Raw genomic sequence first — 19239 nt, forward strand, 5'->3', positions numbered from 1 at the left:
AGCTCCAGCTCCGGGAGGGAAGTGGGGTTAGAGCAGGGGGGCTGGGATTATTTTTTTTACAGTGCAAATATTTGTAATCAAAAATAATATCAAGTGAGCACTTTGTATTCTGGGTTGGAACTGAAATCTATATATTTGAAAGTGTAGAAAACATCCACAGATATTGAAATAAGTGGTATTCTATTATTGTTTAACAGTGGGATTAAAACTGCGATTAATTTTTGTAATCGTTTGACAGCCTTAGTAATAATTATTACCCTGAGATCTTACATAGCACCGTACACCCGAAGATCCCAAAGCCCTTGGCTCTCTATACAGGGCTCACTTGCCCACCCCTGAAATGCAGCCACCTCTGGGGTGGAACATGGCAGCTGTTTAACACAACACCATGGCACCCCAGTTGAGGTCAGGAAGTGAAGGGGAATGTTGCTGGCAGTTATGTAGCCCTGCCCAGATTCCATTGTCTGGCTGGGCTGCAAGACTGTCTGCTGGGTCGATTTCCTGGGCCCGTTCCAGAGCATGTCCGGCCACTGAAGCAGTGAGATTTCTTCCCCTTCCTTGCAGCTGGCGGAGGTGAAAGCATCGGAGAGGAGCCTCCGTGTCCGAGTGAAGAGTCTGACCAATGAGCTGGCCTTATACAAGAAAGGGTGAGGGATGCCAGCTGCTGTAGGCTGGATCAGTACTCTAGGCGGGGTTGAAGCAGATGCTTTTCATTCACCTGTCTAAGGATCCCGGCCCCTCTGTTGACACTTGAGCCCAGGTTTTGCCCATTGGTCTTAAAATACTGGTCCCCTGGTATTGGCGGATCGCTGATACTACAGAGGAAGGCTCAAACCCCCATAATGCATCTGGCTAATTGGGTAATGCTGGAAGATTCCTTCCCGCACTCTGCAGGGATCGTAATATGTCCTGAAACTTGAGATCTCCTGGTAGGGGACAGGGGAAGGAGGATGGTGGACATCAGTCCTTACCCACGGCCGTCTTGAAGGGTCAGTGGGGCTTCTGCAGGGCAGAGCCAGCCCTCGTGGTTGCATCTTTTTGATGGCACCTAGGGACACAGAATGTAGGTCACGCTTGTGAGCTGGGGGATTGTGTCCTGGAAAGCAGTCACCCTGAAAAGCATCAAGGGGCCATGGTGGGAACCAGCTAACCAGGAACTCTCAGGGCGATGCTGGGGCTAAGCGGGGAGCGTGACCCTTGGCGGTATAAGCGGGGGGATATTGAGGAGGAGTGGGGCGGTAGTGCTATGTCTGTATCCAGCATTAGAGAGCCCATCCCTGGAGCACGGGTCCCGTTCTGGTGTCCACACATCCAAAAATTAGACAGGATTCGGAAAGCGCCATGAGAACGAGCCGAGGGCTGGGAAACCTGCCTGTGAGCATGAGACGGAAGGTGCTGGATCTGTTTAGTTTATCCCCGAGACGGTTCAGAGGTGACGCAATCCCCATTTGTCAGCACCTCCCTGGGCAGGTGTGACGAGCCGCTGGGGTTCCCAGAGCTGTGAGTTACTGTGCTATCCCTCTCGGCCTCAGCAAGTGGGAGTTTTGCTGCTGCTAAACTGTGTTTGCTCCCTGGCACACTGGCATCTCTGCCCTGCCAGCAAACTCACCCGGGCTCTGCCAGTGAACCCCCATTCCCAGGTTCCTCAGAGATGTCTCTCTGCAGCGCCCCCTTTCCTCCTTACTGGTATGCTCACAAAACCTTACACAGCTGCTTGTTACCTTACTGGGGTTAACAAACCCTCTGTTTCAATCCAAGCTCTGAGCTGGGGTTATAGGAAAAGTAAAACAAGTGGATTAAGAAAAGGACACAGGTTTAAGTGATACCAAGTATAAGGCAAAGACACAAATGGTTCCAAAGAAACAGAAGTAAAAATACGCTTCTAAGACTTCAGTCTAACTTAAGCAACTAAAGTCCTTTGTTCAAGAAGTTTTCTCACCCATCTTCCTTCAGCCTGGCTGCCCAGGTTCTCTCCCGCTCTTGTTAGAGCCAGTAACCCTTGGGAACCTGCTCTTCGCAGAGTAAGCCCAGACACCGTTTCTCTGCTGGGGCATAGATGCCAGGCTGTCTTCTCCCTGCTCGTTAGCTTTGTTTACCTCATATGTATATGAACGTGTGTTGCCTCTGCCTGGCCACCAGGCTGGTCAGACAACAAATACACGTTCCTTTGTCTTAGGGCAGATTGGGCTTACGCATTGCTCGCCAAACACCTTTTCGGGACGTTCTAATGCACTTTGATAACCCTTCGTTCCCCCACCACACCCTGGTTTTCAGGGCCAGCGTGTTACCAGTTTGTGAGTGGTACCTCCCATGGCACCAGTTAGATACAGATCACCTGGTCTGTGCAGTGAGTTTGTCAGGGCTGGCGAGAGCTGCCTGCACAGAGCAGTGAACCTGTGGCACAGGGGGACTTTCTGAGAGCGGAGGCTCTTCAGTCCAGCAGACAAAGGCAGAACAAGATCAATGGCTGGAGCTGAAGCTAGACAGATTCAGGCTTGAAATAAGGCGCCAGTGTTTAACGGGGAGGGGAATTGACCATTGGAACGACTGACCCCGTGTTGGGGATAGGGAGTGCTCCGGGGCTTGGAGACAGTGGACATCTCTGCTCTAGCTCGACTGTCAGATCTGGGCTGGATGCAGGGATACCTGGGGGGATTCTGTGGCCAGTGTGATGCAGGAGGCCAGATTGGATGACCCGAACGGGCCCCTGTGTCCTTCACGTCCAGGACTGACTGCTCCCTCCTGTTTTTCCAGGCGCTTGACCCCCACCGGCCCATCCCCTCAGAACCGATCGGCATCCTCCCGCGGCTTCAGTCACGCTGCCCCAGGCCGGAGCAGCGCTGCGGCCATGGCCCGAGAGGAGAGGCGCTCCACCTCTGGGGAGCGCTCCAACTCCCGGGAGCGTGGCGGGGCCTGGCCGATGAACCGGCCACGCTCCACGTCCAGAGAAGGGCGCGGCGGGAGCCAGACCCGCCTCCCTCGCCAGTCACCATCACCCACAGGTGAGGGGGTAGAAGAGGAGCCATTGGGCAGGTTCTCTGCCCAGATCACAGGGCCTGGGGACCCTAGGTTGGCCTTGAGCACTGTGGGAGTGCCCTGTCTCCGACAGAGATGTCTCCAGGCAAGGTGAGAACCTTGGTCACATGCAGTGATGTGAGGGAGGTAGCAATCCCCTTCCCCCCCATTCCAGTCCCTGCAGCTGAATCCTGAACAGTTTGGAGGGGCGGGGAAGATCCCAGGTGTGGCAGCAGCAACCCCCGCCCTTGACCCCGCTGCCGGTCTCCCCTTTCCCAGGCACCCGGCCGCCGCGCTTCGACCCCACGGCCTTTGTGAAGGCCAAAGAGCGGAAGCAGAAGGAGGCCGAACTGAAAAAGTAAGTTCCTCCCCTCCACCCCCCGAAGATCAGGGTGTCCCTGGGGGATGTACGGGGCCACGTGTTTCCACCTCTAGCTGCCGCGTTCAGTGGCCCCTGTGCTGCCTGGGAAGCGGACTTCTGCCAGCGCTCTGGTGGGCACGTCCCCCCTCCCCGAATCTGAGCCCTTCCGCGATCCTTGGGGAGGCAGGGTGTTGGAGCCACAAGGGTTAATCAGGAGGCATTGACACGGCTCCAGTGGCAGGAACGCCAGGTGGTATCTGAAACTCACCGAGATCTTGGAGCCCCAAGGCCCATTTAAGGATCCCGGCCTGTTTAGCAAGGGCGGGGGCGTCAGCCTCGGGGTCCCAGTCCCCTGCTTCCCTCCGGTCCCCCTGTGGTGTCCCTTCCCTTCCTGCCACGAGCTGCATGCCTGCTGCTGCGCTGCACCCAAGAGGTGGCTGCGTTTCAGGGGCGGGCAGCCTGTTTTGGCAAGGAACCTTCAGGTCGCGAGATGCCTGCTTCTGTGCATAACCCTCTTCCCTTGGGCGCAGCCAGCGACGGGTCCGGCGTGGCGCCGGTGATGCGCCGCCCGGCAGCTGGGGCCGCTCCAACTCCCGGGGCCTGGCAGCCTTCAGCGGAGACAGCCTGGGCAGGAGTCGCGGACGCAGCTCGTCGGGTACGTCCTGGGACCGGAAATGTCTCCGGGGTGGGTTATTGTGTTGGGCTTGCCACTGCCTGGGAGCCCCATGGCCACGTCCCCCAGCCCCTGGGCCATCCCTTCTCCGGGGACCAGCTGATCAAGGCTGGAGCAGGTGTTGGGAGAGTCCGTGCTTCCCCAGTGAGGTCATTGTAGGAGTGCGGTGGTTTGTGTGTGGGAGGGTTTGGGGGGCAGGGATGCTGGTTTGGGGACCCCCCCAAGGACTGAGCTCCCCTTTACTGTCTCCCACTCCCACAGTGGAGAGCTTCCGCAGCCGGCGCTCTTCAGCAAGCTCGGGCAGCGAGGCAGATGATTACTCCGAGCCAGTACCCCTAAGGTAACGAAATCACAATCTTCTACTGGGATGGGAGAGCAGGGGGGCTGGGAGCTAGGACACCTGGGTTCTATCCCATTTCTGCCACTTACTTGCTTCGGCAAGTCATTTTGACCCAACTTTTGAGAAGTGATCTCTGATTTGGGGCCTGATTATTGGAGGATTGAGCAGCCACAGCTCCCATTGCCTCCGGCTGGAGCGCAGGCCACTCAGCACGTGTGCACGCCATGCTCGGGGCGCCGAGGGTGGGCCCCCGCAGTTGGAGGCCTCTCTTGGAAGCTGGGCCTGTCCTCTGTGCGCCAGGCCTTCCTGGGGGGTGGGAGCTGGTGGCTGTGGGGACTCCGGAGATGCCAGCGACTAGAGATTGACGCCTGGGGGCACGGGAGCTGGCTTACCCCGGAGCCGCCACAGTGGGGCCCTGGTGCCGCATAGAGAGGTGTCTGAGCGGCACGGCTCCCAGAACAAGTGCCTGGCCTCTCCAGCATAGCACACCCCTGCTAGCCACGGGAGCAAGGATCCGAGCCTGCAGGGCGCTAACTGGCGGAGCGCTGCCCCATCACCGCTGCCTTGTTCCCTCTCTCCGGCAGGGGCAGGCGGCGGGCCCCCCGAGGCAGGAAGCCCTTGAGCTCCTCCTCCTGGAACGGCCCCAGCGGGGTAAGTGGTTCTTTGTCAGGGCGCCTCTCAACTAGCCTGGGTGGGAGGTTAGCCAGGGCCCAGCCCTGATTGCTGCAGCCGGGGATCGGGGAGGGGCCGTGCTGCAGCCGGGGGGGCCCTCCGGGCAGCAGGCATCTTGCTCCAGATCTCCGTGTGTGTCAGGCGAAGGTGGCTGCCCCCGGGGCCGGCGTGGCCTGTTCTCTGTAGGGGCAAAGGCCATGCTGGAGCCCCTGGGTCTCTCCCTGCTGAGAGCCACTGGCTGGGGACATGATTCCTCACTGCTCCATGGGGTGCTCCAGCCAGAGGGGGGCCACGCGGAGACAAAGGGTTCCCTTCCCCTCCTGCAAGAAGCCGGCTCAGTGCTCCAAGTCGCTGCCGGCTGGGAGAGGCTGGGGCCGTGGGGGGTCGCCGGGGTCTCCCACCCCACCCAGCTGCCTCAAGGCAGCGCCTCTGCCTTCAGTGCTAAATGACCTGGACCGTCAGAGAGCACGGGGAGAGTCTGGGAAATGGAGACCGAGGGGAAGGGAAGGGGCTGTGATGAGGGAGGGGCCTAGTGGTTAAAGCAGGGGTTGGGTGCCTGGACTCCTGGGGTCTATCCTCAGCTCTAGGAGCGGAGTGGGGTCGCATGGTTAGATCAGGGGGCCAGGACTCCTGGGTTCTATCCCTAGCTCTGGGAGGGGAGTGGGGTCTAGTGGTTAGAGCAGGGGGGCTGGGAGCCAGGACAGCTGGAGGCTGTTCCCACCTCTGCCGCTGACTTGCTGTGGTCCAGAGCCCAGGTGTCCCGTTTCCCCTGCACCCTGGGAATAAACGTGTCAGCAGGGAACAGGACTCTGTCCCAGTCAGCGTCTCCGATAGCCCTGTTAATTGCTGGCTGAAGAGTGGCGCTGGCTGGGACGGGGACAGGCCGGGGGGACCCAGCTGGGCAGCCCAGAGGAGACGACCCTGCAGCTTTCTCCTCTCCCTGCAGGCTCCTCGAGCGGATGCCGGGCGCAGGAAACGCCTGGCCAGCACCCCCACCGCGAGCAAGCGAGCGGATAAAGGTGAGCTGGTTAGGAAGAGGGCTGTGCTGCAGTGTGGGCCCAGCAGGGGGCGCTCTCCCCTTGCAGTCAGTGCCGACCCCAGTGCCCTGTCATGGCACTAGCAGTTGCTGCTGTCATCTGGATGCCTCATGTCACTCAGTTCGTCCCCACCACGGTTACTGAGGCCTCTGGCCCTTTTCCCATGAGCCGGGCTCTTAACCCCCGTGTGCTGCCAAATTCCATTTGCCCTGGAGCTTCGCTGGACAAGCTACTTTCACTCCCACCCCCGATATAAACAGCTGCCACACTCCGCCCCAGAGGTGGCTGCATTTCAGCAGCAGGCAAATCCTCCTGGAGCAGCCCAAGGTTCTCTGCAGATGATGGTTTCTTCGATCCCTGCACACGTGCCCTGTCTTCCCCCACAACCTCTCCTCCCTCAGAAGTTCCCTCTCCATACTTGGCTCCCCTCCGCCCGGCCTTGAGCCCTCTGATCCTGCTCACAGGGCTGGAGAGAGGTCCCCTGTTGAGCAGTTCCCCACTCCTGTGGCTGTGGCGCTCGTGGTCCCGGCTGGCCAGGGGACCGGGGACTAGAGTGCGGGGCAGGGCCCAGCCGACGAATGTTCGTCTCCTCCGACAGAGAACCTGTATGATGAGCCATCGGCCGACCTGTCCGAGATCGACGCCCGGCTGCAGGCCCTGCAGGAGTACATGAACAACCTGGACACCAGGACGTAGCCAGCGGAGTGTGGGAGCAGGAGGGCGGGCACGTGGCCCAGGCTTGGAGCCCTCCCTGCCGCTCCCATGGGGCCGAGCCAAGATCTCTCTCCCCCACAGGGACTCTTTGCCCTGCTGTCTCTGGGCTCTACTCCAGGCTGGACAATAGAAGATTAGCAAGGTGGATCTTTGGGAGAGGGGGCTCAGGATCTTAGTTCCTCCCTAGCTTGTTCCCATCAGAAATTCCCACCCCCATGGGCTGGACAGAAGGCAGGTGGCTTTGTAGTTGTACCCAAGTGCCCAGGAGCAAAGGATCATGGGACATTTCCTCCTGGGAGTGACTCCCTTCACATTGGTGGCAGCTAGGGGGCGCCTGCCCCACTTTGGCTTGTGGATTTCTGACCCCTCGGGGAAGGGGGGGGCCTGTGGAGTGGAGGGTCCTATGGAGAACTCTGAGCTCAACAGGCTGATGGGCCCCTCTTCCAGCCCCCCCCTTCTCTCTCCTGTTTAGCTCAGTTTTAGCAGCCTGGGCCGGCCTTGGCCTCTCAATGCCTACAGTGCCGAGCTGGGATGAGAGGATCCTCCGGGCCCCCTCAACCCGCCCTTGGGCTGCTGAAACCCCGGGGCAGATCCCAGCCCTTCACAGCTGCAGCCTCGGCCTCGGAGCCTGACCATCCCCCACGGGCAGCTTCCCAGCTGTTCCAACCTCACAGCAGAGCCCCTGGGAGGCTGGAATCCTGCGATCCGTGGGTGGGGGGGGAAGGGGGCAGCCTCTTAACACGGAGGCCAAGCCAGCTCGAGACGGGGCTACCCCAGAAGCTGTGGCACGGTCTGATCTTGCCAAGCCCTCGCCCTGCACCAGCCGCTCCCAGCTAACCACGTCCCACCGGGGCAGCCGAGAGGGGAGGATGCCTTGCGGCCAGTTTGCCTGCCTAGGCGGGCAGGCTGCCCTGCGCTCAATCCCCTGGTCAGAGCACCCGGGAGAGAGACAGCGGGGAAAGGCACCAACCTCCGGCTCGTGCCTGGAGGCAGTGAAACGAGCCAGCTGTTCAGTCTCTGGCCGTTCCAGTGGCTTGAACGGCTTTTAATGCTGGTGCGCGAAATCTCCCACGTCGCGGCGGCTGAGGGAGCGTCCCCTGCGCTCCCCCTCATCTGCTTTCATGGCAGCACCCGGGGCTTCGGGAGACCTTTGGCCATTGGTCCCTCAGCTGCCCTAAGCCCCCTGCCTGATTCATTGGCCTGGAGGAGCCTCAGACCAGCTCAGCAACTGGGCATTTAGCTGTTAGAGTCTGCCTCAGCAGCCCTGTCTGCTATGGGATCTGGTCCCTTCACTCCAAGGTCAAGCCAGTAGCTGCATCCACAGTGCTGGCCCCTGAGCGGTATCTGGTTCCTCTCAGTGCCCCGGTGGGCGGCAGGTGTTTGTGCTGTGATCCCGTGTGCGCCCCATGCCCCCCCGTGCTGTTGCTTTGCTGTGTTGTGTGATGATCCCTGTTGTAAATAAACCTTTCTAACTTCCCGCCGGCTGCTGATCCCCTCCCATGCCTCTGCTCCACCCTGCGCCAGCGATGGTGGGGATGGAACTTGGCTCATGCCACCGAAGCCCCGTCCCTTGAGCCAAAGGAGAATCGCCACCAGCTGGGAACAGTAGAGGGGATGTGACACACAGCAGGCTAGTTCTCGTTCCGCTTAACCGTCTGCAGAGGAGGTGAGGGCTAGTGAAAGTTAAAGGCTTGGAGCCCAAAGCACAGTGAGCCTTCAGCCTGTCCTGTGGGAGTGGGAGTCAGCCCCCGGGGCTGTGGTTTTGTGACAGGGATGCAGGCTTTGAACCACCATCCTCTAGCGTGGCTCCATGTTACTGAGAAACCTGCCGCCTAGCGAGACACCAAAGAAGCTCAATCTATTTAGTTTAGCCAAGGGAAGGGTTGGACTTGGAGGTGACTTGGTTTCCCAGTTTGTCTGCACTCCATGGGGAGAAGATTTCTGAGGGTAGACGGCTCCTCAACCCAGTGGACAAAGGCAAAATGGGATCCAATGATGGGAGCTGACATAAGACAAATTCCGAGGGGACATTTTTAATAATGAGGGTGATTAACCATTGGAGCAATTCCTCCAGGGGGGGAGGGGAATTTCTCCATCACTTGGATTCTCTCCAGCATGACTGAGCACGTCTCAAGTTCTGCCCTAGCTCGACCACCAGCTATGGGCTGGCTGCTGGAATGGCTGGGTTGGGGTTCTCCGGCCTGGGGTCTGCAGGAGCTCAGACTGGGTGATCACCGGGTTTCTTTCTGGCCGTGGTCTGTCCCCTCCTATATTTCAAATACCGCAGAGCAGCAGTGGCTAGAGAGGGCCAGGCTGAGCTGGGCTGGGCCTGAGAAGGCAGTGGGGGGGGGGTGGCTAACGAGCGTGGGGGGGCTGCAGCCTCGCTGGTGAATGTAGGGTAGCCTTGTCCTTCCCCGGGTGCATTAACAACACGCTCCCGGCTATACACACGCAGCGTGACCCATCCCCGAGACCTCTCCTGGGTGCTAGAGGAGTGGGGGTGAGCCGCTCCTGAGGCGCTTGCAGTGGCTGGCTTTAGTACTTTGCCCTCTAGGCTCTTCCCTCAGGGTGGGCTTCACCCTCCGCCCACCCCTTCTCTAGCATCTGCACGGCTTCCCCCCTGATCAGCGGCCTCGGATTAGCTGCCGCCAGCGGGCAGCAGCTGCGAACAGCTTGGCTTTGTTGCTGGAGAGTAGGAAGAGATGTGGTTAGAATCAGGAGAGAACAATCCCACAGACCATACTCTCAGCGCTGGGTGGGAAACAGGTCTGGGCTGGGAAAATCTGTGAGGTTTCCCTGTCCCAAATCAGGAAGAGAAGTCGAAGTTTTGAAAAATGTTGCCAAACAAAAATTTGGGGGGGGGGGGGGGGGAATTCCATTCAGGTCAAGCAACATGTTGATCATTTAATTACTTTGAAAATTATTTTTGTTTACCCATGCTACAGGACTCTACATTTACAAAACGCTTCCCAGACCGCTAATCCTCATGACCGCTGTGTTGGGGTAGCCCTTTGCAGACGGGGAGGCAAGGAGGCCCCTGGTTTAGATTTTTTCTGATAAATTCACTTAAATGCAAAGTCAGTTTGAACCAAAAAAAGGAACTTTTCACCAGGAGAACGCTGCTGTGGGATGCTCTGAGAATTGTGAAGTATTTTTCACAAAAAGTTTGGAGACAAAATTAGTCATAACCAGAGACACCGAGATTGAGGGCGTACAGAGCCGTTTAAAGGTAAAGATCTCTCTCTCTCCTTGCACAATGCAGGGCGTCAGCCCCTGTCACCGGACCAATTACTAACCAGGGTGATTCCATCCTACCTCTTTAAACTCCCCTTGCAGCTTCAGATCTGGTATTCTTCACTTCCTGTCCTAAACCACGGTGTCATGTGCTTGTTATATACCTGCCTTGTCCCACCTTAGAGTTGGCTGCATTTTGGTGCTGGGTTGCAGTGACTCCTGATTATTGAAGGCCGTACAGGCAGGAGATTTTGCAAAGCCTTTTCCAATGAAAGGCACTAAGTGAAGGGGCTGTGGGAGCAGCGTGTCGGGGTTGCGAGATCTGATGGGTTTTAGAGTCTAAACCTGGCTTATGGCTGGGCTTGGAAGGGTTAGATTTTTATCAGTAATGTCAGGAAGCGTTGATTTCCGTGTACCCACGAAAAACCATTTGCACGGATGAAAATTGAAGTTTAAAGGCAACTCGAAAAATTCTGCTTGAGAACTTGAGTCCCACCTTAACGTGCTAAAACACGCTGTAATGCCCGTGTTAGCGGGATGCCATTAGATCGATTTAACTTCTTGAATCTCAGCATCTACCGTCGTTCAATCTGACAGTCCCCCCATAACGTCCTGCAACTGCACATTTCAATTGATCCAAATCTTTAAAAATGCTTAAATCTGTCTGATCCGTTCAAGTTACTTAGAAAAGAGAATTTTGACAAGCCCTGTTTCTAACAGATTTAGAGCCACCAGGCTTCACTGCAGTAATAAACACTGCGCCTCTCCATGGTGCTGCTGAGAACACACGCAGAGAAACCGACGGGGCGTTCAAGTCCCAGGCAGCCTCTGCACTGACAATTTTAGGATGATCTTCCACCATCCCTCTGGCACGGAGGTGTCCATATGACGTGCAGTCTGGATCCGGCCCTGGGGCTGGTGTGACGTAGAATCTCGGCTTGCACTGCAAAGAGGAAGTTTCCTACCTTCAGCGTTGCAAAGAAAACCTTCCAACCCTGGCCTGGTGTGAGCGACACAGCGACGCTGCCTGAGTCTGCAGCCAGCCTGAGCCCGTCGCTCTGAGAAGGGGGAGCTGCCCTGGGTGTGACCAACACTGACTGAGTCTGCAGAGGGCCTGAGGGCTGCTCTACACTAGAACGGCGGGTCGACCCAGCTGCGTCGGTCAGGGGTGTGAAAAACTCATACCCTTGAGTGCTGTAGTTAAACTGCCCTAAGCTCCAGTGTAGACAGCGCTAGGTTGATGAAAGAATTCTTCTGTTAACCCAGGTAGTGCCTCTGGGAGAGGCGGATTCAGTCCAGCGATGGAAGAAGATCTGGCAAGGTCAGAAATGAGCCTTGGGCCAGAGGGCCAGACAGCACTGATGCCAAAACAACTGGCCCTAGCACTTCTCAGTGACGGCCAGGGTCACTATCCCCATTTTACAGATGGGGAGGCTGAGGCACAGAGGGGGAAGGGACTGGCTCAAGGCTACCCAACAGGTGCATAAACCTTATTAATTAAATTATAGTAGCACCTGGAGATCCCAACTGACACGAGGGCCCTGTCGCGCCGGGCGCTGCCCAGACACGCAGTGACCGAAATTGGGGCCTCGTCGCGTCGGACGCTGCCCAGACGCACAGGGACTGAGATCAGGGCCCTGTCGGGCCGGACGCCGCCCAGACACACAGCGACCGAGATCAGGGCCCCGTCGCGCCGGGCGCTGCCCAGACACACAGTGACCAAGATCAGGGCCCCGTCAGGCCGGGCGCTGCCCAGACCCACAGTGACCGAGATCAGGGCCCCGTCGAGCCGGGCACTGCCCAGACACACAGTGACCGAGATCAGGGCCCCGTCGCGCCGGGCGCTGCCCAGACCCACAGTGACCGAGATCAGGGCCCCGTCACGCTAGGCGCTGCACAGACACACAGGCCTGGTCTACACTACAGGCAGGTCTATGTAAGGCAGCATAGGTCAACCTAACTCCATAAGTGTCTGCACTAAAATGTAGCTCCCACCGATGATGTAGCTCTACGCGGACTTAATAATGCCACCGGGGGCCAGGGTGGGGATGGGGTCAGTTCCATTGAGAGCCTCGTGTGGCCAGACCAAGCCATCCCTGGACAGCGTGGTGGAGAAAGGAGCCGGTGTCCTGGTTTCATACAGGGATCCCTCACCCGGTGCTGAGATGCAGCCGCTTCTGGGGTGGAGGCGGTTTATACTGGGATCCCTCACCCGGTGCTGAGATGCAGCCCCTCTGGGGTGGGGCGCAGAGCCCCTCCTGATACCCTTCAATTTTCTCTGTACAGTGCTAATTTGATCCCAAACACTTGTTCTTGTTCTTCTCCCTGCTCTACAGAGACACCAGCTCAGTGATGGGCTGCGTCGGAGCCAACATTACAAGCAAGTCCATTGCTGCTTCTATAGGAACTAGCCCGTTGAAAATACGGGCAGATTTTCATCTCAGTCCCAGCCCCCATGAGCCAGCCAGACCCCCATTGTGGGGCTGGATCAGAGCCAGCGCCCCCTAGAGGGGAAAGGACCCATGTCCCATTCTCTAATCCTCTAACTAAGTAAAATTCCACCAAAATATAATCCCTCAAACCCCAACGCAGCCGAAGTACGAACAAAACCTTTATTCACAACCGGAAAGAACTCAACCGTTGGCAACCAGTCCTCAGTTACATTAAATAACAGTTACTATGAAGCCGCCTCAGCACACAGGCACCCAGCCGATGTTCACATCCAGGGGGTCCCATTCTGGTTCCATCTCCCATCCTGAGGGATCCGACACTGGTCTCCCTTCAAGACAAAACACCCAATTCAACTCTTGGGCTTTCACTCCGAAGATTTGAGGCTGTTTCTTGAGGCAAACCACATGCATGGCCCCCATGCTTCAAACACCATAACCAAAGGGTAACACTTCGCTCCTTGGATTTCGAAGGAACAGGTTTCATGATGAACCTGAAGGCCTCTTTCGCTCTTAATGCTTCCCGGCCTCTGTTAAAAATAACCCCCCAATGCCATAACCCAACAATAACGCTCCCTCGTGTTCATACACAGGGATCTTTGATGCATCATTCATTGTGGTCAGGTGCCACTGCTGGAATATATATTCACATATGCAATATAATTTCTCTCCACTATACAGAGAGTTAAACAGTGAGTTTGAGTTACATAATTTCTCTGTGCTATATATTAAAATGGCAAATTTGATTGCAGGTCTACAATGTCATAGCATAATATGCAGATAACACATGCAATAGGGCAAGTTCACCTTTTTATCTCTCCATAGCACAGAAATTATATTGCATATATGTTGAGATCATAGCAATATAATTTCTGTGCTATATAGCTCATATATGTGATATGTATATGCTAGATGGAATAAAATGGTGAATTTCTATGAATGCAGCTATATGTCATATATGCAATAAGTTGTATTGAAATTTTAACTTCTACATAGCACTATAGTTCTATGTGCAATATAATTTCTCTGGGCTACATATGCAATAATGCAAAAAAAATATATATGCAATCATTCAAATATGCAACAATTCAAATTCACTATTTTAATCTCTACACATGGCACAGAAATTATTTTGGGTAGAATTATTTTGCATATAGATAACAGCAATGTAATTTTTCTGTGCTGTATATATATATATCATATGCAATATAATGTCTGGGCTATATAGATTAAACTGGCAAATTTCTATTATTACATCTATATGTTATATATGCAACCAATCATTGAAATTTTAACCTCTATGTAGCACAACGATATAGTTCTGTGTGCAATAACATTTCCCTGGAATACACAGAGGTGAAAATGGGAGATTTGAATGATTGATGTACCATAAATGTAATAAGTCAAATTCTCCATTTTTTCCTTTGTAGTGCACAGAAGTTACTTTGCAGATACAACATATACAGCATATGCGATAAGTTAAATTCACTTTTTAAATCTCCATACAGTCGAGAGAAATTGTATTGCGTGTCTAACAACTATATTTTAGCAATCAGTCAAACCCTCCACTTTACTGTCTGATTTCTGGTGTAGTTAGCAGGTTCAGTCTCACCCATGTAATCAATACAGAGAGCCGAGTTCAAATCAGTTAAGTCACCCCAGATACAATGAGTTAAATCACCCCAGATACAAGCATTGCCAGACAAAGAAACGTTTCAACTTGTTCAAACAACTCCAAATCCAGCGGTCTTCGCAAACACAACTTAACATTGTCAGGTGCGCAACTCTAGTAAGACTTCAAAACAGCCTGGTTCTTTGGGTGTTTTCTTAACCTAGAAAGAAAACCGCAAAACTTGAAAAATTCCAAATGTGATGATACAAAATCAGAGATGGGGAGGGGAGTTGGTAAAAATACATGGGATATTTAGGGTGGTTTTAAACCTAGGACTAATCCCCAGACCTCCAAGGTTAAAAATTTAGGCCCTGATCTTGAAAAATTAGGCAGGAGTTAACTTGAGTGACCTGGGTAACATGTCCGCTAAGCACACACGTAAGTATTTGCCATTTTGGGGATTTATGGAGCCATAAACCACATCGTTAATTTGCAGAATACGGGGCACTCATCTGAGCTTCATTGTCTAACCTGGACATAAAAGCAAACCTTCGAGTTACTAACTAAATGATACAAACCCCCCATGATCTGGCACTCCGCTGCGGGAGAAGATATGGGATTTGGGTTTGGTGTTTAGTTTTTTTAAAACAAATCTCGGAATGTAACCAATTAAGAGAGATGAACACAACAGAAATTCTGGATCTAGTTTTTGTTTTTTAGGCAAGTCCCGGTTTTTTAGGCAAGTCCCGGTTTTAAACCTAATTCAACATCAAAATCTTTGGACAGAGAAAGACAGAGGTTGGGAATGGAGGATCATGGGTAGAGGGCAAGGAATGGATGGAGGGTCTGGAGGATGAGAAAGAACTTGGTTATGAACAAACCAACCCATGGCTGAAACTGTCCCCAGCCTTTGGGCTGAGCCCAGCAGGGTGGTGGAGCTGTCAATGGAGGTTCAGTTTAACAGGAGAACCACAAGTTCCCAGCTTGGGAACAGACCCGAGACTTTCCACAGCCCAGAGCTCACGATCTGTCCTCGTTCTCCACGGCGGAGCAGGAGGGGTCTACACTCCTGGCTGTGAAATCACCAAGCTTGGCAGATACCTGGCCACGTTGGCCTCCTCCTTCCGGGGGACGTGTCCCACTTTCGGCAGCGTCCCCGTGGGGCTGTCTCTCCTGGCATGGATCTGAGACGGTGCTGGACTCTCTTGGCAGGTCAGTGAAGAGGTTCTCGAGATAGCTGGAGAAGCTGCTGTCCTTGCTAGGTGGTAGGGGAGTTGTCTTCTCCTGGAGGGAAGCTGTTTGAGCCTTTGAGGCCACCTCTGGAAGAGGGGGAACCGCTGGCGCTGATTTGGGAGGCTCTCTGGACTTTTCATACTCCTTTTCCCAGTCTTCTCCTCCTTGGGAAGCTGGGAGGTTGGGTTGGGAAGACGTGGCTTCCTCCAAGACGCTCCCTTGGGTGGCGGACCCCTTGTAATCCTCCTCCCAATCTTCCCTAGCGGCTTTGGCTGGCTCAGTTTCCTCTGCTCCAGAGCCCCGTCTCTGCGGCCATCCGCTAGACCATCTCTTGGACTCTGGGGTGCCCCACGGGCGGCCATCTTGGTTCCGCTTCCTGGGTGCATAACCTGAGTCCTGGGCTCTTCCTGGGCCATTGCGTGAACCCCCAAGACCTGCCTTCCATGGGGCGGAGTCCACCTCGCCCCGCGGCTTCCCGCCCCCCCAGGGTCGATTGAAATCTTTCTGCCCCCCAACTCTCCGATTCTCACCCCAGCCCCTCGGCGACGCAGACCTGCGCTGATCCCATCTTGGAGAGGAGTTCTGCCCATCGGCACGGCCCCTGGACGCCTCTTGGGAACAGCTAGTGCTGCTCTGCCCCATGGCGCCACCCCCACAGCACCCCACCCAAGCCTGCTGGGTGCCATTGGGCTGCGGGGCGTGGGCACACGCCGGCTGGGGGCTGCAGCAGTAGTGTGGGTGGCACCTGCTGCCTAGTGCAAGTGGCGTAGGGCCACCGTGGCCTGTGGCCAATGGCCCTTGGCTGCCAGAGAGGGGCGTCTGGGTCCTGGCCATGCAGGCCCCCAGGAGGGCGCTGTTGAGCAGGTAGGAGAGGGCATCCAGCCGGACAGGCACTGTGATGGAGGAGAGGCCCCCGGTGGATGGCTGATCCAGGGTCCAAGGTGTGGCAAAGATGGGGCTGGGGTAGGAGGGCAGAATGGGCAGCGTCTCCAGCATGGCCTGGTCTGAGGCGGGTGGCTCGGTGGGGCTGGGCTCTCTGGGCTTGAGGGAGCTGTGGGGGGAACAGAAAAGAGGATCAGAGACAGAGAGAGAGACCACCCCGTCCAACAGGAAATGGGAATTCTGGAGGGGGGGTATTGCAGCTATGGGGTGGAAGAGGGGTCTGTAGAGAAAGGGCCAGTGGTCTGTATGGGGGTTTGTGGGGCATATTAATTTTGGGGGACTCTACCTGTGGGGTGAGCAGAGGGTCCGAGTATGTGTAGGATTTGGGTGGGTTGTGGGGATAGGATGGGGTTTCCCTGTGGGGGACTGGAGCGGGGTTCCTGGCTAGGGGGGATGGCAGATGGGGTGTTTGTGGGAGGAGGTGGCCTGGCTGGGTGGGTCTGGAGGAGGGACGTTTATGAAGCTGGAAGGGGGGGTTCCCATGTGGGGCAGGGGAGTGGGGATCTATGGGGCTGGATGGGGGTTCCGATGGGGGGCAGGGAGATCTCTGGGGATGGAGGGGAGGGAAGGGTCCCACGGGGGGGTCTATGGGGCTGGAAGTGTGTTCCCATGGGGGGCAGGTGGTCTATGGTTGGGGGGTCTATGTGGTGGAGGAGGGGGTCCCGTTGGGAACTGGGGGGTCCCATGAGGGACTGTGGGGTTTATGGGGTGGAGGGGGGATCCGTGGCTGGGGGGGTCTATGGGATGGGGGGCAGCGCCTCACCCCGCGCTCTGGGCGGCCCCGCTCGGCCTCTCCATGACCGATGATGTCGCGGCTCCGCACGCAGCAGAAACGCACTCAGAGGCCGGGCCGGCTTGCGATAGGGCGGGGGCGGGGCCGGGACTGGGGGCGTGGTCTCGGGAGGAAGAAAAGGGGGGGGGGGCTTTGATGGGGGTCAGGCTCTGGCTGCTCCACCGGGCACCGGCAGCTGCTCCAGCCCCCTGGGTAGTCCCCTGGCCCAGCCACCCTGGTAGCCGGCCCAGCAGCAGCCATGCACCTAGTCACTGTACCAGGGTTAGTGGGGGGCAGGGGGAAGGCCAGGATCAGGCCCCCTGGAGTGTGGGGAGAAGGATCGGGACCCCCCGGGGAGGGGAATCGAGCCTTGGGCAGGGGTTAAGCCCTTACCTCACAACAGTGGGGGGTCCAGCATGCAGCAAAGTGGGGCCAGGCTGGAGTGGGGGGTAATTGCACCCCAGTCGTCCCAGCGGGGTGCCCCCACCCGGGGGAATCTCACCCAGAATCCACCTCTTCCCCCCACACACATACAGCCAGGGGTCTCTGGGACACAGGGCAGGGAGGGTTCAAGGGGCCCCACAGCGCCTCCTTCCAGGGGCGCGCCCCTCAGTGCTGGGGAGCTCGGCTGGGATTAGCTGTCAGAGGAGAAGAGGAGACCAGGGGCTCGCCCACCTAAGCCCCCCCAGAAAAACATTCTTGGCTTGCTAGCAGCAAGTCAGCCGCTGCCGTCTCCCCGCACTGTCCAGCAGAGGGCGGCAGAGAGCGGCGCTGATCTTTCAATGAAGCCCGGAGGCTGAAGGGCTGGGTGCTCACCCTGATGGGACATTATGTCAGGGCCGCCCAGAGGATTCAGGGGGCCCGGGGCAAAGCAATTTCGGGGGCCCCTTCCATAAAAAAAAGTTGCAATACTATAGAATACTATATTCTCGTGGGGGCCCCTGCGGGGCTCGGGGCCTGGGGCAAATTGCCCCACTTGCCCCCCCCCCGGGTGGCCCTGCATTATGTTTGCCGAGGTGGGGTGGGGGGGGGTTCTGGGGCAGAGCCGGGAAGCCAGGCAGAGATAACACATTGTTGGTAAATGGGTGAAGACGATTTCTCCGATCGGTGTGTGTGCTTTAAGGAGTGTGGAAAAGCGACTGGTTCTCCTGCTTTTCGAACGAGCCGGAGCTGGGCTGAGTGTGTCAACGACAAAGCTGCCAAATCTAGGATCGGGTCCAGCTGCGACTCCGAGCTCTTTGAATACTGGAACTCCGGCTTCGGGCTCGATACTCGCCAGTTCCTCCATCTCTCCCTTGGAGGGTCTCCAGCGGCTCGGCGGCGCAGCATCTGCCATGGGTCGTCTGCAATGGATCAACATCATCTCAGCACGACAGCCAAGCAGAGGATCTACTGGAGCTGTGTCCTCCCCGTACCGCTGTATGGCTGCGAAACACAGACACGCCGCCGCTCAGACTGGGCAGAAAATGCCAACGTCGTATACTGGGCGTAAAGTCGAACGACTTCATTCGTAACACAGGTGTTTATGGTCGCTCCGGTCTACAGACAGACGGTGTCTTATGCTTTTCGGCCATGTCGTGAGAATGCCACAAGACATTCCAGCGAACACCATTCTCTGGGTGGCTTGTACCATCTGGGATAAAATCCCACCAACCGAGGCGTGAGGGTGGCCCAGAGGCAGACCCCCAGTACATGGGACCATCAACTCTGCTCCGATGTTGGACTCTCAGGCCGTCATGGGCGGCGGGTATCGAAGGCAGGGCCTCCCCAAATGGCCTTGCACAGCCCTGCCCCCAGGTTTCTTTCTGCTTCCCAGTGTTCTGCTGCGGGGGCCTCTTCCCCCATGGCTGGGGCGGGCTGGCCTGCGCTCCGGGGCTGGGAGAGGAGGCCGCTCTGCCTGCCCGGTGTGCTGGCTGGGGAGAGCAGGCGCCAACCACCCGGCGCTCTGGGGCTGGGGGAGCAGGACTGCACCCACTCGACTGGCGCACAGGGGGGTGCACCACCCACCGGGTGCTCCAGGGCTGGGGGAGGAGGGCTATGCCGCCCACCCAGTGCGCTGTGGTGGGAGCCGGGTGGCCTGGGGCTGAGAGAGGGGCCTCTGGGCTTCAGCGGGAGGAGCAGGGCCTTGGGCAGAAGGGGCAGGCCGGGGGGTAGCCTCCCCGAGTCTGTTTTTTTTTTATATAGAAT

At 56.7% G+C, this 19239-nt stretch overlaps 1 protein-coding gene across 1 annotated transcript in view; it reads left to right on the forward strand.

The window, feature by feature from the left end:
- CCDC61 (coiled-coil domain containing 61) overlaps positions 1-7244 on the forward strand; it is a 14668-nt gene extending 7424 nt beyond the window's left edge. Inside the window, exons 7-14 of the mRNA XM_026658590.2 lie at positions 565-647; positions 2755-3002; positions 3295-3373; positions 3907-4031; positions 4311-4389; positions 4974-5040; positions 6008-6080; positions 6697-7244. Coding sequence (XP_026514375.1) covers positions 565-647; positions 2755-3002; positions 3295-3373; positions 3907-4031; positions 4311-4389; positions 4974-5040; positions 6008-6080; positions 6697-6794 — 852 coding nt within the window. The 3' untranslated portion in view covers positions 6795-7244. The remainder of the gene's footprint in view (positions 1-564; positions 648-2754; positions 3003-3294; positions 3374-3906; positions 4032-4310; positions 4390-4973; positions 5041-6007; positions 6081-6696) is intronic.
- The last annotated feature ends 11995 nt before the right edge of the window (positions 7245-19239 follow it).

Source organism: Terrapene carolina, unplaced genomic scaffold (assembly GCF_002925995.2).
Source record: "Terrapene carolina triunguis isolate 2854851 unplaced genomic scaffold, T_m_triunguis-2.0 Scaffold469, whole genome shotgun sequence".
Classification (NCBI taxonomy): domain Eukaryota; kingdom Metazoa; phylum Chordata; order Testudines; family Emydidae; genus Terrapene; species Terrapene triunguis.